We start from the raw sequence: 21,073 nt of genomic DNA on the forward strand, positions 1-21,073 counted from the left end.
CAGCACGATCCGCTACAGGCGAGTGCCTCTCCCTTGGCCACGGCTCCTGCGGTTGTGGTAGAGATGCCCGTAGCCATTCCTTTGGCAACACCAGAGAGGTACAGCGGAGACCCCAACACAGTGCAGGTGTTCCTCACTCAAGTAGCACTGCATCTGTCCTGCAAACCAAAGGCCTTTCCTACCAGCCAAGCCAGAGTGGCCTTTCTGATCTCGTATCTTGCTGGGAACGCGGCGCAATGGGCAGTCCCACTGGTGAGCAGGGACGACCCTATCCTATGTGATTGGGGAGCCTTCCGCGAGGAATTCTTGAAGGTGTTTGATCGAAGGGCGGACTCGTATTCTGCGGATCGAGAGATGTGTGAGCTTAGGCAAGGCAACAATGATCTGGTGCAGTACCTCCATGCTTTTCGGAGGTTAGTGGCCGAAACCAAGTGGCCCATAGCCAAACAAACCGCGCTGTTTCACCAGGGCTTGAGCGAAGAGCTCGAAGATGTGGTAGCACAAATCGACCCACAACCCAAGACATGTGAGGGCTTGATCAACCTGGTGCTACGGCTGGACCATAGATTGAACGAAAGAAAGGGCGATCACAAGAGGAAAGGGAAAGCGCTGCCATCGTATGTTTCGATGGGTGGCCCTGAGACCAACTCCTCCACCAGGCAGGAACCCATGGACATAGGAGCTATAAGGGCGAGCCTTACAGCCACTGAAAAAGAATCACGCCGCAAGCAAGGTCTTTGCCTTTACTGCGGAAAAAAGGGGCACTATGTACGCGAGTGTCCAGCCAAGCCAAAAACCTCACGATACCGAGCTAAGAAAACGGTGACAGCAGTGGTGGACGCACCGGCGGAAAACTGAGGGACTCCGGGTCTAGGGAAGGGGCATCTCGGAGTCACACCCACATCCCTTCCATGTCGAGCCCGAAGCAAGAAGGACGAAGACATTTGTTTATTACCTTACACGTAGGAGTGCAGGACCAGTGGATACCTGTGGTAGCCATGATTGATTCAGGAGCCACGGGCATGTTCATGGACTACAATGAAGCACGGAGACTGGGTCTCACTCTCCTTCCCAAACAGATACCAGAGGAGGTGTATGCAGTGGATGGGAGACGTCTGGTGACCGGACCTATCGGACAGCACACAGGAGAAGTACCGGTGAGGTTCGGAAAACTGCATAACGAACGTATCGATTTTAGCATAATCAGAGCCCCGCAGCACGGGGTCATATTGGGTCTATCCTGGCTCCAAAAACATAACCCCACGGTGGATTGGCCTACGCATCACATTGAGATGACTTCCCCGTTTTGTGAACAATGGTGCGGCATGCGGCAGGACCCCCACGAAGGTGAGGTAGGAGAAGGTCACACGGTCGCCACGGCAGCAGAAAAGGCCGTACAGCTGCCCAGAGTGTATCACAGTTTCGGGGACGTCTTCGATGAAATCCGAGCGGAGGTGCTCCCTCCACATAGACCGTTCGACTGCCAAATCGACCTGGTTCCGGGGGCTAGCGTTCCCAGCGGCAGACTGTATGCGCTCAAAGAACCCGAAAACGTACATCTACGGGGATATTTGGATAAGTTACTAGGGCTGGGGTTCCTCAGGCCGTCGAAATCCCCTGCCGCATCGCCTCTCTTTTTCAACCCGAAAGCGAATGGCGAATTGAGGGCCTGTGTGGAGTTTAGGGCCTTGAACGCTATAACCATAAAAAACCGGTACCCCCTGCCTCTCATAAGCGTTCTCCTGGAACAGGTAAAAAAGGCCCAAATATACACAAAGCTTGATCTCAAGGGGGCATACCATCTTGTGCGCATATGGGACGGCGACGAATGGAAAACGGCCTTTAAGACCAGGTTCGGGCTCTTTGAGTACCTCGTCATGCCGTTCGGACTATGCAATGCCCCTGCCGCCTTCCAATACTTCCTCAATGAGGTGTTCTGGGAGGTATTGGATATCTACGTGGTCGTTTATATAGACGACATACTCATCTACTCCAACTCAGAGGAAGAACACGTACAGCACGTATCCGCGGTTCTCAAAAGACTGAGGGAAAATAAGCTATACTGTAAACTCAGCAAATGTGACTTCCACGTCACATCAGTGGAATTCCTTGGGGTGATGCTGAGCCCCAACGGACAGGAGATGGCGGAACGCAAGATCAGAGCAGTGGAGGAGTGGCCGGTGCCCCGAGGAGTAAAGGACGTCCAGAGCTTCATCGGCTTCGCCAACTTTTATAGGCGTTTTATTAAGGGGTTTTCTGGCTTGGTTGCCCCGATCACGCACCTACTAAGGAAGTCTCAGGAGTTCGTGTGGGGACCGGAAGCACAAAAAGCATTTGTGGCCCTCAAGAAGGCCTTCAGCACCGCCCCGGTGCTAGCTCACTCGAATCCGGAATTACCCTATGTGGTAGAAGCGGACGCCTCTGATGTGGCGCTGGGTGCCATTCTATCCCAGAGGAATGAGGTGTCGGGTTTGCTCCATCCTGTGGCGTACATGTCTCGTAAATTGAACGACGCGGAACGCAATTACCATATTGCGGAGAAGGAACTTCTCGCAATAAAGGACGCATTTGCTGAGTGGAGACATTTGTTAATGGGGGCCAGACACGTGGTTACGGTGTATACGGACCACAGAAACCTCCAGTTTCTGACGGCGGTGCGGCATTTGTCTCCCCGTCAAATGAGGTGGATGATCTTTTTCTCCGGTTTCAATTTCCACATCACATACCGACCCGGTACGGAGAACAGGAAAGCTGACGCGCTGTCGAGGCAATCGAATGCCAGGGATCCGCAGCCGGTTGCCGAACATTCCATCATCCCTCCAGGAGTTGTGATAGGGGTGATTCAACCACAGACGTTCCTCAGGGGGGTCCAGAAGGGGACCCATACCTTCATGTGGCGGAGGTGGCTTCACAGTCACAAGGAGTGGCAGATGAAGGACGGGATTCCAGTGAAAGGACGATGTATGTTGTTACCCACGCCTCGGCTTCGAAAACAGGCCTTCACCTGGTGCCACGTGTCTCCCTGTGCCGGCCATCTGGGTGTCGAAAAGACGATAGCGAGCCTAGGACGGCAGTTCTGGTGGCCTGCCATGAGAACAGACGTCCGGAACTGGTGTTTATCATGTACCGTTTGTGCATCCATGAAATCGGACCACAGAAGACCGCAAGGACTCCTCCAACCCCTTCCTACACCGACCAAACCCTGGGAAAACATATCCTTAGATTTCATTGTCGGGCTACCAAAGGATCAAGGAAAGACGGCCATACTGGTGGTAGTGGACTATCTCACGAAGATGGGGCACTTCCTCGCTTGCAAACAGGTACCTTCGGCGGGAGAGCTGGCGTCGTTGTTATTGAAGAATGTAGTGAGACTACATGGCCTACCCAACGTGATCGTGTCGGACAGGGGGTCTCAGTTCACCTCACTCTTCTGGAAAACTTGGTGTTCTGCGTTACACGTCAAGTCTGCCATGTCCACGAGTTATCACCCGCAGACGGACGGCCAGACGGAGCGCCTGAACCAGTCGCTCAAACAATATCTACGTTGTTTTGTAGAGCAAGGGAAGGATGAGTGGGTGGACCTACTTTGGATTGCGGAAATCGCGTACAACAACGCCACACATTGTTCCACCAAGGCCTCCCCTTTTTATTGTAACTACGGCCATCATCCCCGGTTCTTGCCGTTTCTGCACCCGGTCAGGGAAGACAGATTGCCGACAACCGCCAAGAGGGTGGCCTGCATCAAGGAGGCCTTGATGAGTTCTCGAGTTGCCCTGGAGGGGGCTAAGGCCACGTATAAAGCCTTTTCTGATAGGAGGAGGAGGCCTGGACCGGTCTACAAACCTGGGGATTACGTCTGGGTCTCTACTCGGCACATGAGATTCAAGAAGAGTAGCGTGTTCCATCCCCGCTTCATGGGCCCCTATAGGATCCTTCGATGCATCAGCCCGGTGAACGTGCAAGTGTGCCTGCCCCAGTCCCTGCGGATCCATCCCGTGTTCCACGTTTCCCTCTTGAAGCCCGCGAACGCGGTGAGGCCTCGTACGCCTGTGTTGGTGGATGTGGATTCGGAGGTGGAGTACGAGGTGGCTGGTATCTTGGATTCCAAGTGGCGCAGGGGCAAACTATGGTACCTGGTGGCATGGAAGGGGTACGGACCCGAGGAGCAGTCATGGGAACCTGCGGCAGGGGTTCACGCTCCTCGTCTGGTGTCGTCGTTCCATCGTCGATATCCTTCCTGTGCTGGTCCTGCTGGGGGGCGCTGATGGGAGGGGGATGTACTGTCAGGAATTCCCTCCCGCACATGAATTCCCTCCCACGATGCCACTTCCGTGAACCTGGTGAGCTTTGAGGAGAGTGGACTACAACTCCCAGAATGCCCTCCGGCAACCATTGCCTTATGCAACTCAAGAGTTCTGGTTGCATAACACCAAGGGTAACGCCTAGTTTTCGTGTTATGCAACTCAAGAGTTCTGGTTGCATAACACCAAGGGTAACGCCTAGTTGGCGGAAGGAACAGTCTAAGGAGTGGAGGAGAGGTGCTGGCGTGCACTTCCTGCCCGTGTCCTGTCCCGTTCTGAGAGCTGTTTTCAAAGTCATTGGGCACAAGTACCGTTGGTAGAGCCGAAGCTCCCAACGGCCTGACAAGTTGGAGAAAACGAGGTTGGTGCGAGCCAAAGCTCCCAACCCTCGTTACTTGGGTAAACACACGCTTAGATCTAAGCCGCTAGCCAGGAGGTGTTTCCGCGTCTTAGCCCTCGACACTCGTAAGAGAACTGGGATAGGTAGAGCGGCTGCTCCCGTCCATTCTCTGCACCACCTTGGGTATCATTACTTAAACCCAGATACAAGAGACGCACACTAGGAGGTGTTTCCAGCGTCTTTGTGTTGTGGATGTACTCTGGGGGATACTGGTAGAGCAGCTGTTCCCATGTGGTAGAGAGCCCGGCCGGGTGACTCCCACGTGCCCCCCGTAAATTCCACAACCTTGGAACTACCCTTCACAGCGGTCGAGTGGCATTGTCGGCCACTGCTTAGCAGTGTGCCCTCCGTTGGAGCATACCGGGTCTGGTGTGCATGCGGAGGACGGTTAGGAGAACTGTGAATGGGTATCGTACTTTTACTGCTGATTCCAGTCCCTGTATTCTTTGTTGTCTGTAGTTGTTTATCTGTTTATTAAACCATCTTTAAACTCCATTGCTCTGGTCCGTCGTCTGTTTGTCCCAACCCCGAGAGAGCCAGGACGTTACACTCACTCGTTGTCCTGCCCCTCCCCTGCTCTCTTCTCTCTGTCTCCCTCATTACTTCACAAGTTCCTTCTCTCCCTCACTCGTTCTCCTGCCCCTCCGAGGGACATCTCTCATCTGCCAGGCTCTGTTCTAGCGCTGAGCAGCCCGCGCTGGACACGCGCAGCTACTCAAGGGAATACGCATAGGACGAGAAGCCTCAAACAACCCTCTGGCTGTTAGCGTGGCGGGGTTTACAGCTTGAATGAACACGCCACAGCTGTTTGCAGACCGGACAGCTTATCAACACCCTCCCAAAAGCACACAAACACACTACGTGAATGGGAAAGTACATTTCAAAGATCATTGGGATGTAAACATAGCACGTCATAGTAATTCACAGACCAGAACACCAAACACACACCATAGACAAGGACACCATCGAACTTCACAGGAAAGAACACCACAGGTCGAACCAGCGCTATATAAAAATTTCAAAATAAATAAAATGTAATAGATGCCAAAGGCCATGTACATAGGGTAGAACTGGGTAGAATGGGCGTGTGTGAGGGGTCTCTTCAGTTGCAGAGGGAATGGTTAGGTGGGAAGAGGGTTCTCTAAACCACTATGGAGTTTCATCAGAGCTGAAATGAAGGCGGAACCCACCAGATTCCCGGTCCAGCAGAGATTAGTTAGCCAGATCGGGGATCCGTTTGGCTCCAGTGACATTTGCTGACATGGTCTCGGTGTAATTTGCCAACACGTGGGCACAGTTCAGCTGCCTCCACCCGTTCTCTGCCAGGCAATAAGGTGGCTTTTTACAACCTCTTTTGTTTTGGGCCCAAAACTAAGGGCAATTTAAAGGGGCATCTGCCCTCTTTTTGTTGCAGTACAGTCCTGTCTGGGAGCTATCTGCAGCCTTACACATAGGTGCCAATGCAGCCTGTGAAACAAAGCCACACCGCTTCTATCTCCTCACGAGTACTTGAGAGCAACTTAAGACATTTGGAGTCCGGTTTTTGACTTTGTGCAACCCCCTGTGAAAGAGCTAAGCATGCGCTGTAAGAGTCACATGCATCCGTATGTGTGAGTATTTACTCGAATAACAATTTAAATGGCACTCGCTAATTTGTTGTATTTAATATTTTTATAGCGCTAACCATCCCACTGTAAGGTGTCGGAGCACTTTACATCACACGTATACATTGACAATAATGTAAATCAATGTACAGGGTGTTACATAAGTCTTCCTAGGGTTAGTCACACATCTGCTTCAATGTTTGAGATAAGGAGCTAAGATTGGAGAAGTGTGGCTCAATGGTTAGAGCGGCAGACCCTGATGCAGAGGTCCGGCCCGAGACCAGGGTTCAATTCCCGCCTCGGCGGATCTTGGGCTTAATTTCCTCGCCTCGGTGCCTATTGTAATCATGGGCCCCACGCTGCAACTCTGGGCAATAGCTTGCTTAATCTCCACAACGGCCCCAACAGCGCAGGGGATGCCTGGCTGCACCTTGGGGGTGCCCAGGAGTGGACACTTCACAAGGAAAGCCAGGATGGGTTCCTCTGCGGTATAAGTTTAGCGCCGGGACACCTCCGTTGGTAGGTAGCTGCGCGCTTTACAAATGCCAGATTATTATTATTAAACACAAAGTCAGGATTTAAAACGTAGCATAGTGCTTGGCGTTATCTCTTATTACTACCCAAAGATACCTTTTAGTAGCATTATAACAGATTGAGGAAAATAAATACGGTTTTCAAGCCATGGCCTGCAGTTTGCTTGCAGTCTTTGATGCCTGTTCACTGCTTGCTTTATGAACGGCAAGTAATAACAAGCATTTACAATGCAATAGGTCTCGCATTACTGAAAGCTTGAGGTATTGGCGTTGCATTATAATGTGCAACGCCAATAGCTAAGACTTTTATTAATGCGAGACCTATTGTATTGCAAACGCTTGTTTTTAGGAGTAAACTCGTGACCTGTGCTGTCTATGGTACTCGATGAATTCAGAACTTCTGGGTATCGGCTTTCAATGGGTGCAAAAAGGGGCAATTTTTTTTGCAGGTTTTCAACACGAACAAGCAAACAACCGGAAAAGAAAGAGTGCGCGCCATCTGTTCATCTTACAGCTTTGCAATGTGGGTCCCGCGATATCAAGGACACCTATGGTGCCATTTACTCAGGGATGCAGAAAGTGCATCATGTACACCTCATGAAGAGTTATCCAATTCTGTGCCATCACCAGGGCCACTGGAATTACGCAGCAGAGGACCACATTATGCGGCAAGAAAAGGCATATTATGCAACCTAATGCGGCACTTTTTTGATACGATATCATAACTCTATTGTAACATTTTTCACATGTTGTCACTGCCTGGGCAAAGGCTTCACCTCATAAGTACCAGTTTGGCACCCAAATACAGTGATAAGCAACTGAAAGCTGACCGGGCAGCCTTTGTGTAGGGCATTCCACTGAGTGGCAACACGGGTCACCACAAGCTGTTATTTTGGTCAGTTTGAGGTAGAAACAAATTTTCTTGTTAAACTCTGTGGATTATGCGGCAAATGCGGAAAGTCAATACTAATGTGTAGAATTATGTCATAGAATCGGTTGAATCACTTAATTCCAGTGTCCCTGGCTATAATGCACAGAAACCTGAAAGGATCAGAGATCTCAAAAGGCAAATCAATAAAAAGTGATTAACAAATAAAATAATGTTAAGGATCACAGGGGTTGGAATGCCAGTTCTTTGACGACCTGGTGGCGAAGGCCTCCCAGTCCCATCTGTGAGGTGACAGAAAGCCGCCCTGCGTGGCTTCACATAGCCTCATAGATATGTGTCATGGAGGCGTTCCATGAACATTGCTGTGGGGGTCCCCATGCAACACCCATGGACTTTACAAAATCACGTAAGCCTGTCGCAGTGCCAAAGTCTTGCCCCTCTCCGGAGCAGGCATAACCAGCAGAAATGTTTTCATTTTGCCGCGTTTTTTCCTCATTCCGTGTCTGCTGCATTCTGCAGCTCCCATAGAAAGAGGAAACGCCTCCATGGGTTGTTTTTGTGCAGGAAGGTGCCCCCTTTCTGATAAAAACCATGCAGACACCCTTGGACCATTGTGCAATAGGGCATGCATTGGCGCTAGGCACCAAATTGTTCGTCATTGCTGGCTGAAAGGACCGTCATGCGCTGCATATCATAAATACAACGCATCCCTGCCCTTTCCATGTGACTCAGGGCAGTGCAACAAAGTGACTTGCTGCGCTGCCCTGTGCAAAAAACTCGTATATGAGGCCCCTAGTTTCGTCAGTTATAGTTCAGACTGCAATGTTTTTTTCCAGAGTTCTACTCAAAGTTCCATTCTGTGCCGACGTTTTGGCTCAAGCTTCGGAACCTCTTCTCTTGCTCAGGTCACTGGAGGCAGCTGGCCAACAGGCAGAAAATGGCTGGCCTGGATGTAGGCGACACTGATGTACCTGTGGTTTGTGCCACTTGTCCCTATTGGTGTCCCCCACGTGCAAAACAACCACTGGCAAAGCCAAACTTTTACAGCAATAAGAGCTGTTTGCCTTGGCAATGTTTTGCAGCCATACTGTATAACCGCACACAAACTCTGCAGTGTAACTAAAACTCATTTTAAAAAGTGCAATGACACAGCCAGGTCTAATGCACTTTTTGTTGAAAGTGGATTAGAGCGGGATGCATCATAGTCCTTTTATTTACAATTTTTAGCCATGCTGCACAGCATTCATACTGCTATACAACATGGCTATAAGCTTTCTGGACACCCTAAAATACTCATTCTGTTTTGTAGCCAAGAGGTGTGTTTTCAAGGCGCTTTGCAACAACATTCAGTCCGGACCTTGAATTTCTAACACTGAAACACAAGTGATGCCCCTGTTCATGTTTACTCAGCCCCTCACATCCTCACCTGCTGATGTTCCCAGAAGCCTCCTCATGGCTGCCAGCCTTGGAGCTCTGTCTCTTTGGGCACCAAAGGCTCAGAATGCGACTCCTATAGGCCTGGGCGGTAAATTCCGTTCCGTTCGCGGAATTTGCGGAATTTGGGTAATTTCGCGTTCCGCGGAGAACGCGAAATTACCCAAAAATCTGCGTTCCGCGACTTCGCAAAATTTTTTGCTTGTTCGCGTTCTCAATATGCGTGTTCGCGAGATATTTCACCCCGAGCACGCAAACAGCGATCGCGAACAGGAAAAAAGTATCGCGAACAAGCAATTCCGCGTGTTCGCGGAATTTCTGCGTGTTCGCGGAGATTTTTTACCGTTTCGCGGAGATTTGCGTAACGCGATTATGCAAATTCCGCCCACCCCTAGACTCCTACTGCATCACTTGTGGAACTGGCCTTATAGGGAGTCACTTGAAAACAGGATTGTTAAACTCGGACCTAGGATGATTCTGCTTGTTACTTTGTCTGCTATATCATTGCCAGCACCAGGAGATCCTTTCAGGCAGCAGTTTGCACATCGTACATTTCTAAACACAAATACATTGAAATATCTTCCTCGAAGTTGTGTTGGTGATGTTTGATTTTGATTTTCTGTCCATGGGATATTTACCGTGTTCTGATTCTCAGATTTCAGGAGGAGATACATGAAGCATATTGTGGAGCGGTACAGACTGATAGAAGACAGGAACGCCCTGACGGGTGAGAGGGTCCCACTGCAGAAGAGGTACACAGAGCTGCTGATTGTCCAGAAGCCTCGCTGCGAGGAGGAGCGTCAGCATGAGATCGAGTCCTATGGAAGGAAACACACTGAGATAATGGACAGACTGGTCTATTCCAAGCTCTACATTCATTTAGATGCTCTCTTCGACACCATGAAGAATGGGCACAGACCCAGGACCATAGTGCTGCAGGGGCCAGCGGGCATCGGGAAGACCATGACAGCCCGGAAAATCATGCTGGACTGGGCTCTGGGAGAGCTCTACCAGGGACTGTTTGATTACGTGTTCTACCTCAGCTGCAGAGAAATCAACCAAGTCAGAAGCAACAAAAGTCTCATTGATGTGATTGCAGCCGGCTGCCCGGACAGGAAGATACCAAAGTGCGCACTGCTGGCAGGCCCCAATAAGATACTGTTCATCCTTGATGGCTTTGATGAGCTGAAGTTTTCTCTCGACTTGAAGGAGGACCAACACTGTAGTGATCCATGCCAGAAGAATCCTGTGGAAGTCACCCTGAGTAACCTGTTGAGAGGAAATATCCTGTCGGGGTGCCCCATTATCATCACCACACGCCCGGCGGCTCTGGAACGGCTCAGGCAGTGCATGAAGGCTGATCTTTATGCTGAGATAATGGGATTTACAGAAGAGGACAGGAAGTTGTACTTCAGTGGTTTCTTTGCCAATGATAAACAGGCATCCCGAGCCCTTGCTGTGGTGAAAGACAATGACACCCTGTACACCATGTGCTTCCTCCCCATCGTCTGCTGGGTCGTGTGCACTGTCATGAGGCAACAGATGGAGAGAGGCCAGGACATTACGAATGCTTCAAAGACCACAACATCGGTCTATTTGTCCTTCTTGTCCATTTTGTTGAGGGACCACAGTGCTGCTTCCCCACAGACCATGCAAAGGAGCCTGAAGAAGCTCTGCTGCCTGGCACCAAACGGCATCTTTGAGCAGAGAATCCTCTTCGATGAGGAGGACCTTAGACAATACGACTTCGAAGCGTCCGACATCCAGTCACTGTTTCTCAATCAGAACATCTTCCAGCAAGACATTGATGTCCGCACAGCCTACAGCTTCATCCACCTCAGCTTTCAGGAGTTTTTTGCAGCCCTGTTCTACATCCTTGACCTGGATGTGGGCTCACCAAACCCTCAGAGAGATTTAAAGCATTTATTGAAGGAATATAGTGAGCAGACAAAGGGCCATTTAATGCTAACAGTGCGATTCTTATTTGGGCTGATCAACAAAGACCTATTGCGCCATGTGGAGAAAGTCCTGGGGTGTAAAATATCTCGCAGCACCAGACCTGCTCTGGTAGCGTGGCTTCAGGAGCCAAAACAGGAAAGACTGCTACCGGATGTTTTCCACTGCTTGCATGAGACTCAAGATGAAGAGATTACTTCCAGGGCCATGGATAATATTCAGAACATTTATATAGGAGGGTCCCATTATAGGGTGATCGATTTCAAAGCGCTTTCATTCTGCTTAAAGTATTGCCAAGGAGACAAGACTCTCAACATATCAAATGTACACTTCGGACCAAAAGTTCAGGAAATCATGAGGCCTGGGGTGATAAATTGCTCTATTCTCAGGTATGTGCCTCTGTATGTTAACCATAAATGATTTATATTTAGGTAACGTGCCTCTGTGTGGTAAATGTAAATGTTCCATCTATGTAGTATTTGTGTAACCCACTCCTTAGCCAAAGTGAGTGGGGCGCGGTAGAGAGCCAAAGACAGAGATACAGTCAGTGAATTGAAAGGGAGCTGGTTTCTTGTTATGTCATCATGATGTAATCTGCTTTAAAGAGGTTTAAATTAGTTTATGTGCTCTTTATTGAGGTATTGCCTCTTTGTGTTAAACCTACAGACCCTTAATTCAGGTTTGTGCCTCTTTGTTAAACCTACAGACTCTACACTCAGGTTTGTGCCTCTGTGTGTTAAACCTACAGACCCTTAAATCAGGTTTGTGCCTCTTTGTGTTAAACCTCAGACTCCACATTCAGGTTTGTGCCTCTTTGTGTTAAACCTCAGACTCTACATTCAGGTTTGTGCCTCTTTGTTAAACCTACAGACTCTACACTCAGGTTTGTGCCTCTTTGTTAAACCTACAGACTCTACACTCAGGTTTGTGCCTCTTTGTTAAACCTCAGACTCTACATTCAGGTTTGTGCCTCTTTGTGTCAAACCTACAGACTCTACATTCAGGTTTGTGCCTCTCTGTGTTAAAACCACAGACTCTATATTCAGGTTTGTGCCTCTTTGTGTTAAACCTCAGACTCTACATTCAGGTTTGTGCCTCTTTGTGTCAAACCTACAGACTCTACATTCAGGTTTGTGCCTCTTCGTTAAACCTCAGAGTCTACATTCAGGTTTGTGCCTCTTTGTGTTAAACCTCAGACTCCACATTCAGGTTTGTGCCTCTCTGTGTTAAACCCACAGACTCTATATTCAGGTTTGTGCCTCTTTGTGTTAAACCTCAGACTCCACATTCAGGTTTGCGTCTCTTTGTGTTAAACCTACAGACTCTACATTCAGGTTTGTGCCTCTTTGTGTTAAATCTACAGACTCTACATTCAGCTTTGTGCCACTTTGTGTTAAACCTACAGACTCTACACTCAGGCTCTTGCCTCTTTGTGTTAAACCTACCGACTCTACATTCAGGTTTGTGCCTCTTTGTTAAACCTCAGAGTCTACATTCAGGTTTGTGCATGTGTTTAAGTATTCTGTGCCGTGGAGCTGGGACATTATAGATACGTCCCTCTGTCAATCCCTGTTAGAGGGGCCACCATGAAGGAAGCTGCCCGTTTGGGGTGACTCTCGACCACCTGTCAGCCTTCCATTCAAAAGAAGAGTTGGTCAGACAGTAGAGAATACAAACCAAGTATAAGTTTATTCAGATACACCCGAGCGGATCCCTGTCTGCCCAGTCGCTTGGGGTGTTGCAGAGAGGACTGGCTACGGTGAGCATAAAGACACATTAAGTACACCTTGGACCCAAGAAAGACCCGACCACAATGGTAAATTTCGACACATGCAGCTGAAACAAAGGGGGTACAGTAGGATAAGTTTCAACTCTAAGGCTGGGTACACCCTATCTGCTGAGTCGGTGGGCGAAGGCCTCTATCTAGTGGGAAAGGTATGTGCTAATGAGGACAGTGTAGTCATGAATAAGACAGTTCAACCTTGAGGCAGCGAAACATGAGAAAAGACATTAGTCAGGCCAGGATTAATCTCGATCACAGCTCAAAATGGCGGCTGAACTTAAAATATTGCTGTGAATGCTAACTTTACATAGGATAATGTGCAAGCAAAACGAGTGCATAAGATTTACATTTCAACAACGGGACAAGCAGGGGCTACCTGCCTTCAGCTCTGAGGGCGGGATTATTTGTCTGTGATGTCCCCGAGTCCATTCAACTGTGGTTCAGCAAACTGAGTAAAGTGCGACCCCGTCAGCAGGCTCCCCGGTGAGGTAGGGTGGGGGTGCTTGAAGCTCAGATCTCAAAAATCAGCCATCAGCACAATAACTAACGGTCCAACCCAGTGCTTTACTTTGATGAAGAAAATGTACTTTAAGACACACATAAAAGTTAATATAAACTACAACAGACTACAGGCACAATTACTTTACTTGCACTTAGTCTGTGCTTGTCGGGCCCTTTCTCCAGGGTGTGCCTCCTTCGTTGTACTAAACAGGTTTGTATTCCAAGGCAGGTATCGAGGTTCGGATGCAGATTACCCTTTACAAACGTTTGTGTACTCCGTTAATCCAAAACGCTCCCTGTTTCTTAGTTCTCACCCTAGCAGTGTTACCTCAGTCCTTTCAAAGCAGTCAGCGGGGCCTGCAGCAGGCGTCCTTCTTGCTCCCTCTTCTGGGAGGAGACCGTGGCATAACATAAGCCCTCGCAGGACCCTGGCCTGAGCTCCGGCAGCCCCCTCCAGCACTGGCAGATCCCTGGCATGAGAACTCCAGACTAAGTCAGGGCCTAGGGAGGCTTTGCAGGGGGCCCCTCTCAAGCTTCATTACACCACTGGTAGGAGACACCAGCTGGGGATGCCGCAGCCGGTGCAGCGGAGTTGGCCTCCCAGACTGCTCACAGGCATTGACGCTCTGGTGGTGAAGCTGGCTTCTGGTGCTTGACAAACCACTCTCAGGGCTTCAGTATATTGGGGGTTGGGCTGTGGAGTCGCACTCTGCGTAGCTCAGACTCACTGCTACTAACACCGCTTAGACTCAGTAAAGAAAGGTCATCCTCGGGCTCCTTCACTGGAAATGTTCCCAGAATCTGGAACTCCCTCAGAGATGCACACAAACCCTTCCACGGTTGGGCTAAAGGGAAGCGTGGAATCACTCCTGCTCCAAAGACACTCATTGCCCAGTCAGTGAGATGCCCCTCCTGGTGATGAATCTGCTTCCTTCCTCCTCTGCTTTTCGTGCTTCAAGAATGCAGAAGGTGTTGATCTGCCATATTCTTTTTGTTTGACCCACTACCCTTGTAGAACAGATCAAGGCGAGGAATCTGCCGTCCTTTCCCAGGTCTTCCTTTATGTAACTTGATGCCCTGGATAATGCGCCACTTTCAATGTTCGGTGGCGTTTATGTAAATGATATTCTCATCTTTTCACTCTGTTTAATCACATTATATAATGCTGGTCGACTTTGTATACTGTACAGCACTCAATCTCTCAATGAATAAATACATAAAGTAATGCTCTGCATCGGCACAGTCTTTGCAAGGGCATAGCCCACCTCGGGCAGCGAGTCTGTGGTCCTAGGGTGATCCAGACAGAGCAGGTGAGCAGCACATGGAACACGCCAGGGTGAAGGAGACTGGAAGATGCATGAACCGAACTGGTATTGATAAGAGAGAAAAGTGTGCAGGATGCTTGTGGTGTAGTGTTGAAAAGATGCCACTGTTTTTGAAGTCCAGGGTCAGGGATCTTTGTTTTGTGTACAAAGGAGGAGAGGCCTGGAGTGCAGCCTTTCAGTGTCTCGCCATCAGTGCAGCCACTGAGTTTCTGATCTACTCATGAAGCTGCTGTGGAAAAGCTAGCTCACAGTGCAGCTTTAACATTTCTTACAGTGCAGCTTATTAATAGTGATACACTCACTGTGAAGCTGCTCCCTTAATAGTCATTATTGATGGAACGTGAATGTCCCTGCATGGTTTATGGGTGTGATACCCTTCCGGAGTCCCCTACTGCATGAATTTCTGGGATCCCGACTTCAATATGGCCCTTGTGTCGCACTCATCTAGTGTTTACAAAGAGGCCTAGGCTTGGTTTGACAACATGAGGTACATAACCTGTCCTGTGACCCAGAGAGGACTACTCTGAATGCCCTGGGTGTATCAGGTAAAGCAGTAGAGGAAGCAAACCATGTATTATGATTTCTAGAGGGACCAGACCTTTTTAGGTCTCATGTCTAGACAGCGTGCATGCGCTGTCTCGAAGAGAGACATGCTGTATGAACTTTGTGGGCTTCAGCCCACTCATAAGCTTCTTTTTAGCTGACTCCATCGTTGCTCTCCTAATCTTTCTCCTCATTTGTAATGGCTGCTGCTGTGCTGTCTCCACTTTGCAGGGGGAACTGTGGACAAATTAAAGTTGGGCGTGGTGCCAGACTGATTCTATGCAACCCCTCAGGATATGTTGACCTATGTACTAGCTACCCACTGTGCCCCCATCAGCACCCCACACCCAAGCAAGGTATCGAATGATCTGGGCAAACACAGAACATGACAACCCTGATCCCCTCAGGAATTGTGGTAACAGATCTAGAACCCTTTTGCTCAGTCACTGTGCTCTCTCAGAGAAGTATACAAAGAATACACACAGGGGCGTTTTCAATATTTATTGAACCATCGTGATTCTTGTATAAAATATATGTGCTGCGACGATCAATGGACTGAATCAGATAAAAGTAGCGATTAATATAAGAACAGTGAGCAGAATGAACAATTCCACCATTGTGCTAAACAGTGTATATATGCAAGCATGTAAGTACACAGTATAACGTGCTCCTATGATGTGTCCCTAACCTAAGTGTCTTGGGTTCATGTGTGTTCTGCCAGGGATCCCCCTAATGGATAATCCAACCCCCGTTACCTGAAGGCAAAGTATGCCGGTCCTCGTCTTTGACCCAGATAGTTCCTGCTGATCCCCCCGCGAGGGAGGTGTCAATTTCATGGCAAACAGTCAGCGTCGTGGTGACCTCACAGTGCCAGCTGAGTGCTCCCCTGCTCTAATGCGGAGGTCAGCGTGTATTTATAACATTGGTGGCCATTCTTTCATGTTGATGCTTCAGCTGAGCTACAAATGTATGATTTGTGTGATAGATGAGCCTTCTTATGGTCGGAACAAATATTAACACTATTTGCACATTATGTCGAGGCCATGCACAAAATGTTCAAGGCATCAGGATAGTGTTCCTTCAAAGTGATTTTGTTATTAAGTCCGTTTCAGAGAAATCAATTCTGCGTTCTCATGCATGCAAATGTGTGTCAAACGTCACTGTGCCGAAGAGAAGGCAACTTAATAAAAACGTGTGCATGTTAACATGGCAGCCTTTCTAACTGGACCTAAATGGGCCACATAACACCCACTCACCAACCGACTAAAAGCATTCTAAGAAAGCCATGTAAGGAAATGTATCAGCATTTATATAAAATACGGTAAAATATTAATTAAAACCAACCAAAGTAACAATACAATTTGAAAATCCAGAGCAATCTAAAAGCCATCAGTTACAAATAATAAAAACCGTGTAAAAGAATCCAATTTAAAAGAAAAATTTACAGTCACTTAAGACAGGCAGCATTAACGGGTTTCCACGAAACGGAATACCCAATTGTTTATGCACTCTGAGTGGCAGATGAAACAGTTCCATTCCCAGCTACCGCAGACGATGATGCCAGAGGCATGCCTTGGATTTATGGAGCAAAGGTGTTCCCACCCGGCCCCCACAGCAGCCGCTGAGGGACTTGCCACAGCCATTTGAGAATCCGCAGAGCCAAGATCCAATTCATTAGAAGCAGAAGCATCCCAGAAGGGCTCGTGGAATGCGTTCAGAAGCAATAGAAGGTGTAGGGGGCAACAATGCATATGGGCCATTATGGGGTCCATCAGCACATTTATGTCCAAAGGCTGAACCAACTGCGTTCCTAGGTACAAGTCTAAGGCACACTCGAAGGTGCACAGCAGACAGGCTGCATGCATTGAAGCCAAACAGACCGAAAAGATAAGAGCCAATGCTCATTTAGTTCTTGAGGCAAAGGTGCGCTGAAGCCCTGTACCATGCATTCATGGCACAGGCGCACATGTGGAAGTGCCAGTTCCCTTATGGGACATCCATTATGAAAAAGAAAAACTGAAATGACAGTCCTGAAAATTTGGAACAGGACCAACGGAAGACCTCCAAAGACACTTCCGATCACAGAGTGTATGTGTTAGACCTGGCACCATTGGCGTGGGTCTCCCTTTCATTTTTCGCTGTGTCGCCCCTGTTTTTGATGGTAATAGATGCTCTGGGCGCTGTGCCACTGCCATTCAGTGCCACAGCGCGAATGCTCCCTTTGTAAAGATGACATGTGAATTGGTATATCCATGATTGGCTTATTTGGTTTACCTGTTACTCCCTAGTAGCGTGGCCTGTGTGTGCCCAGGCGTGGTAAACCGAATGCTGCTGGTGGGCCTGCAGCACGGGATTGTGCCACCCACAGAAGCAGCTTGTAAAGTGTGTCTCAGACCTGCCACTGCAGCATCTGTGTGCAGTCCAGAACTGCCATCTTGGCTGTGAAGTGCCCCCACTTCCCAGCCCCTGAACCTTCCCTTGGCATCATGTAAGCCACCCTTATGATAGGGTGCATTGTATGTGTAAGGTAGGACATGCTCTGATGTGTGTAGCATGTCCTGGTAGTGAATTACACCCAATTTCGATTTTCACTACTGTAAGGCTACCTGTTCTCCATAGGCCAGAATGGGAGGTTTTGGCTATTACGTTCTATAGTCCTAACTGACCCACAGAACATGGTAGAAAAACGAATTTAGTATGCCTGAGTTCAGAAAATTAAAATACATCTTTTAGTGAAGGTTATTTTTATATTCTGTGTTTGAAACTAACACTTTTTGAGTATAGGTACTTTCTTGCCTAAGCCTTCCAGTTTGCTCTGCTATTATGTGTATTGGCTGTCTGGATTTGGAGGGACAGGGCAGGCTGAGTCAGACCTGGGTTGAATAGAGAGATCTGCCTTGGTGTGAGGGGAGGGGTAGCTCCTGTACTTGAATAGGGCTGTGCCTGGCAAGGTGAATGCTGGCTCCACCTCCCACTATGCGTATGATGGCAGACCCCCTCTTTCTGAAAGGAAGGATGCAGCCTGGTAAACAAAGTGCTCCAGGACTGGGCAGAACTGGTTCTGGCTGGGTTCAGAGACTTGTGACTCCTAAGAACAAAGACTTTTGGGGTATAAATATTTGTGCCCAAACCCCTACATTTGGTATTGCTCCTGGACAACAAGAAGAATCTCTGTCCGTGTAACTACAGGAATCTGCAGGAGAAGGACTGTTCTTGTGCTTGTGTGCTGTTTCTGGGACTGGCCTGCAGTGGTTACTACTGGACTTGGAAGAAGAGGGAAAGGACTTTGAAGGAACTTTTATTTGTAGCTACAGCAATCACCCAAGGGCTAGAAGAGAGCTAGCCTCCTGCAGGAGTCTCAGGCACACTAGACTCCACCACCGGCCTCCTGTTTCCTCCCAGCGAGGATTTCTATCTGCAGGTGAGGCTCCTGTGAGTTCCAGGGCTTCTAGTTCTACTGCTTAGAAAAGAGTGCTGAAAATCGTCGCTAACCCCTGTTAGCGAGCCGCTGCAGCTGGAGAGCGTGAGGAAAATCGTCGCTCTGCTGCCGCTGAGCGCTCGCAACCGGAGATCGTCGCATCCCCTGTCAGTGGGCCTGAAAACGCTCGCTAACCCCGAAGATCATCGCATCACCCGTCAGCGGGCCCCAAAGCGCCCGCTAAACCAAGTACGTCTCATCAAATGTCTGCGGGCCCGAAAACGCCCGCTATCCCGAAGATAGTCGCAGAGCCTGTCAGCGGGTCCCAAAACGCTCGCTAACCCAAGTTATTGAGTCGCTGGACGGCGGGCCTAAAAGCGCTCGCTAACCCAAAGATTGTCGCATTGTTTGTTAGCGTGCCCCAAAGCACTTGCTAACCCAGAATCATCACACCAAGTTCATCGCAGCGCGGACGCCGAGCGTTCACCATTTTCCCCGCATCGCATCAGGATCGTCGCTCCCTCGCGGAGCGCCATTTTCTTTGATCGCAGCAAGATCGCACACGCAACAGGCTCGGCGCATCATCCTCCCTTAGCGGCAAGGATTTTATCGCCTCACCGGCTTAGCGTGAAGAAGTTTGTCGCTTTACCCTGCCCGCAACCCAGCGCATCATCCTCCCTGGCGGTAAGGATTCAACGCATCGCTGGTTAGCGTGAGGAAATTTATCGTTACAACTCCTTAGCGACATTTTTGTTGCTTTGCTACAGAATCCAGATACCTTGTGAGTAAAAGGGTCGCAGAGACCACTGCATTGACCTGAACGTCCTTTTGTGCACCTTGATCTATTTTTGCAGCATTTTTAAAGTAACCCTATTTTTCTAGTATTTTGGAGTTTTACTGTTATTGGTCTTGTGATTAAGTCTATATAAATATACCTATTTATTTATAACTACTTGAGTGGTGTCCATTTGTAGTGTTCCTCATTGTATTACTGTGTATGGTCATAAATGCTTCACACACTGCCTCTGAGATAAGCCTAGCTGCTTGTGCTACGTTACCACAGGGTTGAGCAGGGGTTATCAAAGGGTGTAGCCCGCTTACTCTGACTTAGGAAGAAGGGTCCCTACTTGGACAGTGGCCAGCCATTGCCAACTAGAGACCCCCATTTCTAACAGTATGAATGATGGAATTACTTTGAAAACTGTCTGGAAGTTGCTAACCAAGTCAGAACCCAGACTCTTGAAAAAGTGCAATACTCCCTCGGTATTAGACATGTTAAACATCTCGCTAAAATGTTGTGGGAAATCAGCGCGGAGTAGCGACTATCACCAAGGAGGACCTTGCAACTTGGAGATCAAACGTCTCTTTTGCAGATGTTAAGGCTACATCCGTCTGGAACAGTAAGGCTTTCAGTCTGCTCAAGGCATCAAAGAGTATGTCTCAAAAATTTATTGAAGGCCATAGCGTTGCCTTCCTAACTGTATGTGCAGGTGGAAACAATACTTGCATACAGCAAGTAACAGAAGAAACAGTGACATGATAGGCTATGCCCGATTTCATCCCACAGCAACCTTAACCATCAAGCATCAAATAACTCCCGTTCGAGAGCAATCTGAAAACCGGACAGATCATGGCCACTGGGGAACCTTTCAAGTAGCAAGATAAGTTTGCTGCAGAAGCATTACAAACCCCATGTAAAAAAACCTCCATGCACACCACGGAGCCACTTAAATCACTCTCACAGTCAGAACCGCTGAGAAATACATTAGTGTCCTTCTTTCTGTAGCACTGCGGTTGCACTATCCTGTGTGGGTAGTGTCCCTCCTTAAGCACAGCCAATGGTGTGCGAATTCGTCGCAGTTCGTAATTTAGATCAAATCAAGGTTTCCAGCCAAGTTCAGGTCAAAAATGTATTTGATAATTCTCCAGTAAATTATACTCATTGTACTCATGAGATAATCCACAAATCCATTTATCCAAAGGGTTGATCAATGATGCATACATTTGAATGAAGAACCCCAATGCGTTTCGGGTAGAATGACTCCACGTTGTCAGGGAGAGTATTCCTAAAGAAACACAAAGATAGGAGAAACTCAAGAGACCTGTTTTGTCCAAACTGTTAATAGCTCATAAGCTTTAGTCGAAACGATGCTCCTGTGTGTTAATAATGTGGTTTCAAACGTATCAAAAGATAGAGTGACACTGTGAGATGTTAAATCATAACTGTGATCCAAGCGGATCGTTTAAGAGGCGCGTGTGAATACAGGGTATGTGCCATTAAGACACACGTGCTGTTGATAAAAAACCAACGGTACGCGAAAATAAGAGACCAGATCCCAAAGGCACCCAAGTGTGCAGGAGATGCTGACGGAGTTCAAAGATACCA

At 48.5% G+C, this 21,073-nt stretch overlaps 1 protein-coding gene across 2 annotated transcripts in view; it reads left to right on the plus strand.

The window, feature by feature from the left end:
* The window catches only part of LOC146822466 (NACHT, LRR and PYD domains-containing protein 3-like), a 384,569-nt gene that overhangs the window by 120,876 nt on the left and 242,620 nt on the right, over nucleotides 1–21,073 (plus strand). For both annotated transcript variants that reach the window (XM_085613582.1, XM_085613583.1), the window contains one exon: nucleotides 9,817–11,506. In XM_085613582.1, the coding sequence (XP_085469708.1) occupies nucleotides 9,817–11,506 (1,690 nt within the window). The remainder of the gene's footprint in view (nucleotides 1–9,816; nucleotides 11,507–21,073) is intronic.

The sequence above is a fragment of the Triturus cristatus genome, chromosome 6 (genome assembly GCF_964204655.1).
Source record: "Triturus cristatus chromosome 6, aTriCri1.1, whole genome shotgun sequence".
In the NCBI taxonomy this organism is placed as follows: domain Eukaryota; kingdom Metazoa; phylum Chordata; class Amphibia; order Caudata; family Salamandridae; genus Triturus; species Triturus cristatus.